General features: G+C 42.2%; 3 protein-coding genes across 3 annotated transcripts; all 3 read right to left on the reverse strand.

Annotated features, from left to right (window-relative positions):
- Positions 1 to 941: 941 nt before the first annotated feature.
- On the reverse strand, positions 942 to 2,346 carry EAE97_009442 (uncharacterized protein; the record flags this gene model as incomplete). Its single annotated transcript, XM_038879957.1, has 2 exons — positions 942 to 1,487; positions 1,537 to 2,346. The coding sequence occupies 2 exons, from the start codon at positions 2,344 to 2,346 to the stop codon at positions 942 to 944; spliced, it is 1,356 nt and encodes a 451-aa protein (XP_038729068.1).
- Positions 2,347 to 3,923: 1,577 nt separating this feature from the next.
- On the reverse strand, positions 3,924 to 5,642 carry EAE97_009443 (uncharacterized protein; the record flags this gene model as incomplete). Its single annotated transcript, XM_038879958.1, has 3 exons — positions 3,924 to 5,161; positions 5,222 to 5,416; positions 5,585 to 5,642. The coding sequence occupies 3 exons, from the start codon at positions 5,640 to 5,642 to the stop codon at positions 3,924 to 3,926; spliced, it is 1,491 nt and encodes a 496-aa protein (XP_038729069.1).
- Positions 5,643 to 6,035: 393 nt separating this feature from the next.
- On the reverse strand, positions 6,036 to 6,308 carry EAE97_009444 (uncharacterized protein; the record flags this gene model as incomplete). Its single annotated transcript, XM_038879959.1, has 1 exon — positions 6,036 to 6,308. One exon carries the CDS (start codon positions 6,306 to 6,308, stop codon positions 6,036 to 6,038), a length of 273 nt encoding a protein of 90 aa, XP_038729070.1.
- Between the last annotated feature and the right edge of the window lie 7,420 nt (positions 6,309 to 13,728).

The following is a 13,728-nucleotide window of genomic DNA, read 5'->3' on the forward strand; positions in this document are numbered from 1 at the left end:
AAACAGGAAACCTATACTGAAAAACGGAGAGGAAAGGTAGGAAATGCAATGCCATATACCAGTTTATATGAGAATCTCATATCCTGCAGCCTCATTCAATCGATCTGACAACAGAATTCACATACGCATACATTCATCAAATTTGAAAAGCGACGAAGATGAGATTTACCGACCGCAATGACAAAAAGAGAAATCTTTACCGCCGGTTTCCAATCGAAAAAACTCTTGCAAATGAATTTCAGACCGGCGACACCGTCAAATTGCATGTGCTAATCCAATCAGTCAGTGTCTGAAAAGAAGACAAACTATCATTCACAAGTCACCATTCACGAGTAATGAAATCTGTATGCACAATCTCAATATTATGCACCGTTGACTTTTCATTTATTAGTCACCACCATTCCAGTGATAAGCAGCGGTTACACTATCAAGCGCGGTTGCGACACACCACATATGCTCACCACATGAAAACCCAATTATTCCACGATCGTGCTTATGATTGGCGTTTTCGATGACCGCAGCCGCAGCCGTACATCATAGACCCTGTACATCTCGAGCCTGTATCTGCCGTCTGACACATCGAATATGATTGATTATCGGAAACGCGTACAATGAATTAAGTGAGCAGTAGTGGTTGATCATGCTGACGGATGGTGATCGAAAGAGGAAAGAATAGACAGACTATTGTTTGATTTAGTAAGAGTCGCCTTGAATGTAAGCGGCTATTTCTGGGATTGCGTACTGCGCTTCCGTACTTTGGTCGACCTTACTAAAATCCATAAAACAGATTCGTGTACACGAATACATGCGACGTTCAACCCCCCGGGGCCACCAATCAGTTATGTTATTGGTTTATAGTTGACGTAAACGAAGAGTCCAAATGAAAATGATCTTGCATAGTCGATTCGAATTAAATGGTCGTCCGAAAGCGTCTGGTAAATTTAGGACTTTCGCGATTTCATCGAATCTTCTTGGAAACGGACCTGTTTCTTAGCAGAATTTAGTGCCGTTGGAGATTCCTTGACCTTTTTATCTTCGACTGCCTGTGCACCGTGTACAGACCTCATGTGTGTATTCAAAATGTTATCATCTGGATATGAAAGTCCACAAGCATTACACTTCAAACCATTTGTATGAAAACTGGTGAGGTGGCGATAGAGATAGTCCCGAAGAGCATACTTTTTGGTGCAAAGCGAACATCCGAATGGCTCCCCTGCTGTTTTATGTACACATTTCATATGTCGCTCCAGATTTTTCTTCGTAGCAACTTCTTGATGACAAACTGGACAAGTACATTTGTCAGACGATTCTCTTCCAACATCCGTTTTGTTACACGAATCAGAGATAGATTGCAAAGCTTCGACAGGCTTGGGTTTCGAGCGTTCGGAGGTGCTTGGAGAGTTTGAAGCCAGCGACTTGGATCGTGGATTTGTATCCTTATTTTCGCTCAATGGAATATCCTTCTTTGAATGCTTAGGAATGACAAACTATTTCTGTTAGTATTTAGGCCTGCCTTTCATCCGAAGAACCACTTACATATGGTTTTGATTTCTTCTGTGGCTGATCGACAATCAAAGCATCTGCAGGTTCATCCCGTTTGCGCTTTTCGCTGACCGCCGATTTTGGTAGAGGGATAGAGGTTTGAGGGACTGATGGAAGTTTTCTGGCAGACTTCACAACAAGTACAGCTGGTAGTGATTCTGGGTCATCTCTGGCAGACTTTGCTTTAAGTGGCCCTTGTTCCTCTTTTTGATTGCTATTGTTCAATGCAACTGGTAACGACGGATTTTCAAAGGCTTTCTTGATGGGTGTAATCTTTTGCGAGGATTGCTCGATTCCCGAGTCTGAGCTTCTGCGAAGTAATGGAAGTGAATTTTCGATGATACCTTCATCGAGAGTATCCGCAAGCAAAGATTCAACCACTGCCCTAGCATCGGGATACTCGACACATAAACGGAAAAGTATCTTACCAAGCTGGTCGCCACTAGATGATGTGATGGCGTCTGCTAGGGGGCGAAAGAATCGTCGCTTGTCGGCTTCGATTGATATGAGTATAGTAGATGATTGCGAAAGCTCGTCCTTCATTAGAGGTTTTGGATTGGTCGATGTTCGACTTTGGGGTTCATGATCAAGTCCAAATGGCTTTTGAAGCAAGGCTGTGTTGGCGGAAGTCTCATTGTCTGAATCAAAACTGATGTTTGATTCAAACTCGCCATCATGTCCTTCCTTGGTTGTGATATATTTTGCGTCCCAAGCCGGCGGTACCATAGGTCTAGCTGCTTCCAAAGCCTTAAGTTTTTCAGCCTTCTTCTGCTGTAACAGAAATTTAATATCAAGGTCAGCCATTGTGGCTCAATACAGATCCTTAATTTCCACCTGATTTGACAAGTCAAAAGATCGACAGCAAAATGTGACGGATCAAAGAACAAATTCGAAGTCGAAGAATGATTTGTACATAAGTCAAGGCCTTGAGGAGAGAGAATAAGAGCAACCAAAGGACGATTCGTAGGTATTCTAAGGATTTTACAATCGTTCCAATGTTTGGAATAAATTGAACAAATGAGCGATTAGAAGAAGGCGATGCGCACGATAAAACTTTTGAACCAAATTCAATTGAATTCAATAAATGAAGACTAGCAGAATATGGGGAATTGTGATACCTGGTGAGTGGGAAAAGAAACCAACACGTTGGTTGTCTTTCTTATCACTTTGAAACCTTGATAACAACAAAAGAAATTATTTCATGCGGGTGAGGTGGGTGAGGTGGGATTGTTGTCGCACTCGCGAATTGAAAATACGCGACCTCAACTGTCAAATGTTAAATGAAGTATCCCCAAAAACACGTGGTCACGAGATTCTTGGTCACTTGATATTAAAGAACTGAGTTGGTCGTTCCTTCACTTATGTTCTTTGAAAGTTCGGAAAATTGTTTGCCCGAGCAATTTATTATTGTTCAAGAAAGTTTCCAACATTGATTTGTTGTTCAGGAAAAGTTTTCGAACACTCAGATGGATGTCTTTTGAGGTTGAATCCAATTCTGTACACTCAAAAGATGACTTTTATGTCATATTGACCAGTTCCTAGCAGAAAACAAAACATCTGAAATATCGTTTCCACTGATACTTGGGGGAACTGAAAACTCTATGCGTGTCTCCTTCATTCATTCATGTCGAGAATGTCTATTATTACATTGGATGCCACAATCTACATACATATTTTGATCATAGGATATTTTCTCGGTGAATCTCACGGAAATCACGGGCTGGAAGCTGTCTTGCGGGCAAATAAATCTTATCTTTCCACCCTTACATCTATTCAGATGTTCCAAGTATTCTTTTATTGGTGGCGCGATGGAGAAAAAACAAATCCTCTACTCAAATCGTTCTTTTGAGACCTGCTTATCGACTATTCTGTATGTCTTACTATCAACTCCTGTGTTCCTTCCTCGAAAGCCTGCATCACACTATTCTTGTTTACGCTTTCTTTCCATGATCGATATTCCTCGGCCATCTTCCTCCAAGCTGGTCTGAATCAACTTCATTTGCCTGTATCTTTTTTAAGAAACATTCGGGCTTTCCCTCGCCCCTTGGTGGCTTCAAGAATTTGCCTGAGCTTTCAATATTTAGTATTTCAATACTCTCTGCCTTGCTCCATTTCTTACTTTTCCTTCATTCTCATCGTTAATTGTCCTTCTTTTTGCATTTAAACCCTCCATTCTTCTGGAGGTTCGTCAACGCCATCCTTTAAGCATCAATCGTTCTACTCAAAGCAATCATGGCACCACATTCGTTAAGAGATTCGTTATTCTTCGCGGCCACTTTTGGTGTTGCAAGTGCAAGCATCAAATTGGAGGGTCATAATCCTCAACACCTGGATCTTGCGCTCCGTCAGGCAAATTGTCCACCTCCAGTGACAGTCACTGTTTATCCAAGTTTTTGCTCAGCTGCGCCATCTTCCACTGTTGCAACATCTTCAGGCTTTCCTACATCCAGTGCGGGACCTGAATCGATATCCACTACCGCACCAATTGTCTCCAGCCAATCGACTTCGAATCCTGCTACGACTAGCAGTACCTCAGAGCCAACTTCTTCCGGTAGTGATCTTCCAGAATCTACGTCGATTACCAGTAGTTCAGGAAGCCCATCTTCATCAATTGGTCCGGTGTCGTCCCAAGAAAGTGTGCTTCCAACTCTTCCGAGCTCCGCAGTTGTATCAAGCCTCTCATCGATACTTCCTTCTTCGGTACTCCCCACTTTCAGTATTTCGGAATCGCAATTATCTTCAGTATATATTTCGGTTAGCAGTACTTTATCTTCCGAAGCTGTTCCTACCAGCAGTAATGTTCTCTCCACCGCCCCAGGATCCTCCTCGGCAGCTGCTAGTACTTCAAATCCTGTTAGTGATGGCTCTTCAACCGTGATCAACTCAAATACCCCCATGTCCTCTGGAACTGCAGCAACTTCATCAAACGTTCTCTCCTCAAATGTGGCTACTTCTGATTTACCAGTCCAATCTTCAGCTACATTATCGACAGAATCGACTGTTGAAACTTCGACTGCTCTTGAGACATCTGCGCTTCCAGGTAGCACTGCATCACTTTCTACCTTTGTTCCAACTGAATCCACTGTTGGGACTTCCACTGTTCTCGAGACTTCTTCTACGTCTGTAGCTGCTAGCTCTTCCATAGAAATAATTTCTAGCTCGGCCGTTCTTTCGCAAAGCTCAGCTATCGAAACTGGTGCATCTACTCTCTCATCTGGAACTTTCAGTTCTTCAATTCCGTTGATATCATCTTCGCTTATTTCTGAGTCAGCGTCAAATTCTGGAAGTTCAGCTATTTCCACGACTGAGACGTACTCGGCATCTGCTTCCAGTAGCTTGACATTATCAGAATCGACATCTACTTCGGGTACCTCTGTCATTTCTGGGTCTGAATCGACATCTGCAACTTCTACCTCTTCAGTCGTTTCCACTTCCGCGGTAGAATCTGGAAGTTCCTCATCAATCGGTCTAGAATCCAGCTCAAGCGTCCCTGCCGTCTCAAGTGCAACCTTATCCGAATCAGTATCGGCGTCTGCTAGCTCAACTGTGTCCGAAGAAACCTCATCCGTATCTTCCGCCGCTAGCTCGGCTTTTGAAAGTGGTACTTCCTCGGTCTCATCTTACATCGCTATAAGCTCCACGGTCCCAGGATCGTCATCTTCTATTGAATTCAGCTCACAACCAACAGTGACTTTGAGTTCACTTCCAGTAACTTCTGTTTCGAGCTCCGAGTCTACTTTGACACCTAGCAGTTCGATAATCTCGTTTGTACCAACTTCTACCACTGCTGTTTCCAGCGGTGCTGCTTCTTCTGCTGCAATTAGCTCGAGTGCCGTCATATCATCAACTCCCGCAGCTAGCTCAAGTGCTACCACTACTGGAACATCAATTAGTGGACCAACTCAAGTTCCATCCATTTTTACTGCGGCTGGTGTATACGAGGAAATAGGTTGTTTCTTGGATTCTACCTTCGATGGATTCCCATTGACTCCACCTCCCATGCCTGTCAATAACAACAGTTCTCCAACTGCTACTGACACACCCGCTAGCTGTGCATTGTTCTGTTCCACTGCGAATAATGGGGGTCCATTTACATACATGGGTATTGAACCAGGTCATTGTTATTGTTCAAATGGATTCAATCTCGGTCAACCAGGAGGTATTTGCAACTTCCCATGTCCAGGTGATCCATCGCAATCTTGTGGAGGAAATTCACTTGCCAAGAGATTCTCACGACGCAACGGTCCACCTTCGATCGTCGCTTATCAGCTTATCCCTGCGGCTGTATCATCTTCTACTATTAGCTCATCGCCGGCTACTTCATCTTCGGCTCAATCTTTCGGAAGTGACATATCTTCTGCCGCGACTAGCACGGTTCCTCAATCTGCATCAGCTAGTCTCACTTCTTCTACTGCTTCTTCTTCGATTGCCTCGAGTCAAGTATCTTCTTTACCTTCCGAAGTATCCAGTGTTGCCTCCTCGACCATTGCAAGTCAATCTGAATCAGCATCCGCATCCGCATCCGCTAGCGCAAGCTCTTCTGGAGTTTTATCCAGCACTTTACAGTCTTCTTTGGAATCCCAATCCGCAACATTTAGCTCCAGTATTCCTCTATCCTCAGAAGTTTCTGGAACAACTTCAAATATCGGATCCTCAAGTGCCCTATCTTCGAATGTTGCGTCTTCGATTATAGCATCCTCCAGCGGTACAGTATCTTCTAGTGGAGCCGCTAGTACTTCTGCAATTGCTGAAACTTCTTCAAACATTCCAACCAGTTCATTTGCCGTATCTTCGATAGTTCTCTCTAGTCAAAGTATTATTGAGCCAACGACTTCACCTGCTCTTTCCACTGCTATCCCAGCCACTTCTGGCTTTTCTTACGCTGCACCAAGTACTATTCAACCTTCAGTATCTTCCAGTGGTGTACCAACCACTGTTGAGTCATCGGTCTCATCCAGTGCTATATCCACATCCGAGCCAGCTCTCACCAGTATTGTACCAACCAGTAGTGTAGGAATTTCCCTCTCATCGAGTGAAATCATCAGCTCGTCAGCACTACCTTCCAGCAATATTGAACAATCCACTAGTCAAGCTACAAATGTCCCCTCAAGCACAACTGAGCAATCATCAGTCGCCTCATCTGTACTTCCAGAATCTAGCACTATTTCGAATACTGTTCAGCCAAGTAGCTCTTTAGCCTCCACGACTTCCGAGTCTTCTTCGATAATCGTTTCAGAATCCAGTACCATCCCAAGTACTGTGCTCCCCACCACTTCACCCGCTTCCACGACTTCCGAATCCTCCTTGGTCCTGAGCTCAGAGTCTAGTACCATTCCAAGTACTGTACTCCCCTCTACTTCAGCCGCTTCCACCACCGAAAGCCAAAGCTCATCCACCACCTCTGAACTTCCCAGCAGTACATTATTCTCCTCCTCGGCCGAGTCCTCCTCAATTCTACCAACCTCATCTGCTGCTCCATCTTCATTCTCTACCCGTACTTCTTCAAGTTCGAGCTCAAGCACCACTTCCACTTGTCCAGCGGCAACAATTACCAATGGTGGATTTGAATCCGGATCTTTGTCCCCATGGACACCTAGAAGTGATGGTATTGCCAACGCTAAGAGTAATGTTGTTATCAACAATCCTGCCGTTGCTCATACTGGTAACTCTTACCTGTAAGTAATTACTTTCTTTTTTTCCCATCCTCATTCATCACTTCCAAGAAACCCAGACTGACATCTACCTCCCTAGCCAAATAACCATGACTCAAGACTTCTTGTCTCTCATCCAACAAACCACCACCATCTGCCCCACCACTAAATCTCTCACCGTCACAGCCTGGGGTCAAGCTGCCAAGTCCCGTGACTGCTGGCTCCAAATCTGTGTTAACAAAGATAGTTATTGTTCCGTCCCCACCCCTCTCAAGAAGGGTAAATGGAAGAAGAACACACTTGTCTACAAACCCAAGAAGAACTTGGTTGGCAAGACGGATGCCAAGGTACAGATTTATACCGAGTGTAGAGGTGAGAGCGATGGCATGGTATTGATTGACGATGTGGTTATTACCAAGACCAAGTTGAATTCGAGAGAAATGGCGCCGCAATTAGCGCCAAGAATGGGGACGTTAAGGATGATTGACGCTTAGGATTTTCTTCTTCATTTGTTAAGATGAAATATTCTCGAATTTTAGGCGTGTACGCTAGTGTTGTTGGCGAGGAGAGATTGAGATAATGTGGGGGAAAGGGGATGATTAGATGCGATTCTTTCCTTTTGTTCTTTTAAGTCATTTTTAGATCTTGATTTTGGTTTTTAGTTAAGATCGAAGCTTTTTTCTTGGGGTGAAACTAGGGTTAAGATAAGATAAGATAAGGACATGAGAAACAATGTATGAGGAAAATATAGCGATGGATTAACGGATTTGTTTTCTTGAATAGATTTATGTATTAGTTATGTATGAGGTTAGATCATGTTATATCTTTAAGAGTACCTTAATCTATTTGGTATTCGCTTTGATTTTTACCTTGTTGATTGTTGATTAGATCTCTCGTGCTTGAACATGGTGGAACCCGTGGGGCTTGTGTTTGTGCAATGGAACATGATGCGGGGAAAATCCCACAGTTTGGGTTATACCGCCTTAGTGGTTCGAAGTGGCAGAATTAAGCACCGCAGCTAATGGTAAAATGCAAGGGGCTCGGGTAACACATCACGTCATTGGTCAGTGCGGGGTCGCGTCTGTTGTTCAATTAAAAGTATTTCATTGAACAATTGTTTTATCAGCCCATTCTATTTTTCGAACTATCAACCGCACCCATCACGCCACCCTTATTTCTACGTTGTATCGTTATATCGTTATGCCATTCCTGCATTTGAATTCAATCCTATCCTCCGTTTCCGTTTCCGTTTCCGTTTCCGTTTCCGTTTCCTTTTCCTTTTCCTTTTTCGTTGCTGTTTCCATGTTTCCAAACTCCAAGCTCCAAGCTCCAAGCCCTGATATTCCATCTCTTTCTTCGTATTTGGTACACTTGATCCATCTGTGTAAACAGATCGAATAGTATAGCATAGCAAGTGCTAGTACCAGTACAAGTACAAGTACGAGAGCTACTGCCCACCACCATTGCCATTGAAGGCCGCATCGAAGTTTTGGATGTTGATTCTCGCGGCGGCGGTGTAGTACTGGGCATCTGCTGCTTCATCACCGTTGTACGCAAGGTTAGGAGATGCGTAGGTGGTAGAGTGTTGAGAGTTATTGGTGTAGGCTTGGATGCGGTTGGCTGAGAGGGAGGATTGTTCGGCTTGGGAAGTTTGAGTAGTGGAAGTGGAGTTGAGACTGTTTTGGGAAGAATGTGTTAGTGCATGTTTTTGGCAGATGTCTGAAAAGGAAGTGCAGGATAGGAGATGGAAGATGAAGATAGAGGAGATAGGCTGTGGATGTGTGAAGTGGTTGTTGACTCGGAAAGATGTTGGAAGAGAAAAGGTAAAGTGTGTATGCCAAGAGGGGATGGGGTACGTGAGTCATGCAAGATGATGAGAGCCTCTGAGTGGAAAAGATAGAAGTGGTAGAGCAGATGTGCACGAGTTGGACAAACACAACAGAAAGGTAGAAGTAAGAGTGAGGGGAGAGAGTGAGGGACGGGTGTACTAAGTAGTAGTAAAAGGTCCCAGGAAGAGATAAAAGTCGAGAAAGAAGTGGTGGTTGGGGAGATACGAATGTATGAAATAACGGCAATGCTCTAGTATGGAAAAGTGAAGTGTGAAAGCTCAGTGTACGAGAAGAGAGATGAAGTACGAGCGCAACAGAAAGTGGAATGAGAGACGAGACTTGGTTTTTGTGAAATTTTTGCAGGGAGATAACTCATGAAAGTCGGGAAAGAGAAGAGAAAGGGAATTCACTCACTTAGAGTTGCTTGAGCCTTGTACGGCAGTGTTGGAAGTTTGGCTAGCCATGATGGTGGTGTTTTACGGGATATTCGCGTGATGCTGGATAGAACTCGGTAGCCTTGAGATGGATATGGATATTGAAGAAGGTAATTGAGCTTGAGGAGATGAGTTTAGAGAAGATATCATTGCAGTAAGAGGATGAGGGTTTATATGATCAACTACTAGACGGCGTGTCATTGTTGGTGGAACCTTGGAACAATCCTATTCTCTCAACCGATAGTCACCGCGATGTGTTGGAATTTACATGTACTAGTAGGTACACTCATATACGGAAAAGTCAAAGCTTTCCGGTTAATGTCACCGGAACCCAGATACTGAGTCTATACGGTAGATCCTTGAACCATCAAAAAACAAGGGTTCAAATTGTCCCCAAAAGCGGCGATCCCGTATCTCAAAATCTTTCTTCTCTATCTATTATCAAGTTGATCAATGGTTCTTTCAGACCAGGACTTTGACAAAAGTGACTAGTAAATCTATATTAAATTATTTATCTTATCAAAATGTATCTAGATTCTTGTTATGAGTACCGTTGATTAATGTCCACAACAAAGACAAATTTACTAATTCAGAGAATCAGGAGCTGGATAAGAAATCATGGTATTTTATTTCACTTGGGTATGGGATGGCCGTCTCAATTCATCTGATAAGAAGTGAGCGTCACCTTGTGAGTGAATGCTACGGATTTTTCAAGCAGCGTGCCATAAATTTAAAGAACGTATCGGACGTAAATTGGAATTTTGGTGGCGTGGATCATAAATACTACCCAAGTCTTGAAAGTGGGTGTATTCAAATTCTTAGCGTCTGCAAAACAGACATGTTACATCGTTCTTTATTCAGTGGCCAGTGGGTATGCACACCCTAGTTCGGAGGCAGTATTTCCTCTTGCCAAATCCGTAAGGCTAAATTAATGTATAATTTATAATCGCAGTTGTGACTGTTTCCAGGTATTAGCTACCCTGCCTAATGTTTTAGTCACCCAAAGCAACCATACATAGTACCAGAAGTTTCGTCCGAGGTCACTAGTATTCCGACCAAACATTTGTTCTTTCCACGACTTTTAGGGTTAGATCAAATGTTTCTTCATCGTGGTAAGTTCTGCCACGCAACGGTTCCTGAACTTCGACAAGCACTCGAAAACTTGTCTGGGGTAGAATCTTTCAGCTGGGCTGTTCCGGTTTTTGGACCTCAGTAAAATCGCAATTAAGATTGTTGATCTTAACATAATTCCACCTACCCGGCGTCGTTTCGTGACTTAAATGCTTCTGAATGATGCATATATACTAAATCGCTACTTAAATCATTTGAGTTGAGATTTGCAATGACCCATTTAAAAGCTCTAGATATACTTTAATTCTTTTGCGGGAGTTTTACAGGAAATGATGTCCACACCACTTCCGTCGATAATTGATCTTACCGGGCTACCAAATCAGTATCAGGTGGTTGATAGGGAGAAATTTATTACCGGCATCCAATGGTCGCTACAGGATCTCCATAATTTCGACCAAACCTATAGGGCTCTGGATATGTCGAGCTCACGACCTTTCCACTTCGTTTGACCTAGATCCCAAATTGCGACGACAAAAAATAAAATAGGTTTGTGCTTTCGCTTCAATGATCATATTTTTGGTTGATTTGTGATTCCGATCAATTTTCACAATGGAAATACTTCATTCCAGAAACTCATTTAATTATATTCTCTACAGTCGCTACCCGTAGTAGTACTTAATGGAGAGAAAATATGCGAACTCCAAAGGGAACGAGAGCGGTGTCACATATGCGTAACCATTTAAGAATAAAGCACCACGATAGAACGGTTGGAAATTCCCTATTCAGAAATTGTCCAGCGTACATATTAACCACTCTCATCTCGGAGTTAAACCGTTTTGTCATCGCGGCGAAACATGCAAGAATTAAATTCAACTCTGCAGATCTCCTAGGACTGGCAGACCCGCACCAGTCACTTCTCAAGTATGGGCCGGGCGCCTGCTCCCATCGCCTATCCAAAAAGAAAGGTGCTGAATATGTCTTGCAAATGCACATGCAGGCAATAAACAAATCGGGGATTCGCTTCCGGAAATTTCTACGTTCCTAAAAATCGCCCCACTCTTCTTTGACAGTGCGCTGAGTATTGAGGCTGGTATATTATGATTCTTGCATATGAATACTACATAATCAAAAGTCCTTTGGTGAGGATACAGGCCAGCGCTTCATCCATTGATTAAATCTAGTGAAATTTCGATTTGTCTTAGTTGAATGAGGACGGTATAAAAGGGCTGAATCGTTCAATTTCAATTTCATGCGATACTACAGAATTCCAAGGTTCCTCCAAGTCTTTCCTTTTGACCTTGTCTAATCCCTTCCCACAGTTCTTATCGGAACTCTATCTGCGGTGAACAAGGGGAGCCGTGACGCAAGTGAACAAGATCCTAGGTAGCTTACATCAGGGAATGAGAATGGATTAAGAAGCATCCGAGGCCATCCTTATGGCTATTGCTGATTAATAGATTAGGGATCCTGGTTGGTTGCACACCCATCCAATGTCGAAACGTGGTTTGAGGCTGAAGATCCAACATGTGGTCTTTCTAGGTACACCAGTGGGTGCACAGACTCACAGGACACTTAAAATGAAAAGCACAATTTCACACCAAAAAGAGCTGTTTTGATAATTCAATTAAAATTCAAAAAATTGATATTTGACTTTGAAACTAAGAAATATTATTCTCAAGCATAAGAATTTTATATATTAAAAGTTTTATTTCAAAAAAAAAAACAAAATTCAAATTTATACAATCGATTATATAATATCCTATCAAAAAAATTGATAGGAAAATATATTATTTGATTTATAGATTCAATATTCATTTTTAAGATTAAATCTTATATTTATAAATTATATATTTTAATCTAAATGATATTAAATGGAATTTGGAATTTTGATTAAGTTTTGAAGTTAATAAATTTGAATGTGAAATTGTGCTTTCCTATCACGTTGTCCCGTGAGTCTGTGCACCTACTGGTGGTACTCTAAATAAGACATCGAGACCGTTGAAGATATTCCAATATTGTTGAGATGCCAAGTTAGTACTATCCTCAGAATCTGTCATAACACATGATTTTGTACAGATAAAAAAAATTACTTTCAATTTAACCGAGCCGCTATTACACACTGTGATCACGATGGAATCGTTTACAAGTCGTCCGGGTGCTAGCTGCTTCTTTCAAATTCAATCTGGTTAAAGAAGAACCAGGAAAATCTTAGTAAAACTCAAATTTAAGAGGCTCCCTCTTCGCGTACAGGAATCCCAACTTCCACTTTAATTAATTGAATCAATGTGGGTTCAGATCACCAAACTACGGGGGTGAGTAATAGGTCATTGAACTCTAGATACTTGGTACGATTTTACTTTTTATGTTCAATTTCCCCAAAATCCCAAGTCTACATTCTAAGAAACTGATGAATAAGAACTGTCTATCGCACAGCTTGGGACTCTGTTCCCCCCCCTTGTTTTCGTCACTAGCATAACTTATTATGCCGCTACAAATTGCTCTTCGAAACTCCAAACTTGAAGGTATTTGGGCGAAACTCCGGCATAGTAACCATACGAGACTTAAATCCAATATAATCGTCATCAAGCGCCTTCAACAGACATATAAGAATTAAATCCGACGTACAAAGAAGCATGCAGCCGCAACAAAAATTTAAGAATTAAACCCAAAATCAGCTGAATTAAGCATTTCGGTGTTTAAGAGTACCTACACAATACTGTATGTCATCACTCCTCTCACGATATAAACAAGTGAATGCAATGATCCTGGGATAAACATATGAGTTGGGACGGTAAGCATCATATTTTTCTGATCTCATTTATTTACGTACAAGCGTATCTTCAACATTGAAATTGCTCACGTGACCCAAATCCGCTTTTCATCTGATGCCTGTAACTGCAGCTGCAGCTTACATACACGATTGCGTAAGGATTCTACGTCATCTATTATGATTATTTGGCTTACCTTGATATGACTATCACCATTTTATGATTGCCACATAATACTGAGCAAGTCCACAATCTTGGAGATAGTTCAAGAGTAGATGTCTCACAAAAGCTTAAGCGAGAATTTAAAGGGGAACTTTCGTATTATTTCCTAACAAGACATTTTCTAATCAAAAGCAAACAACTCAATAAAAATATACCCCTCCACAACTCAAGAAATGCTTCGGAATCTTGACACAATAGCAGTCGGCTTTAT

The sequence above is a fragment of the Botrytis byssoidea genome (genome assembly GCF_014898295.1).
Source record: "Botrytis byssoidea strain MUCL 94 chromosome Unknown BBYS_022, whole genome shotgun sequence".
Taxonomy (NCBI): domain Eukaryota; kingdom Fungi; phylum Ascomycota; class Leotiomycetes; order Helotiales; family Sclerotiniaceae; genus Botrytis; species Botrytis byssoidea.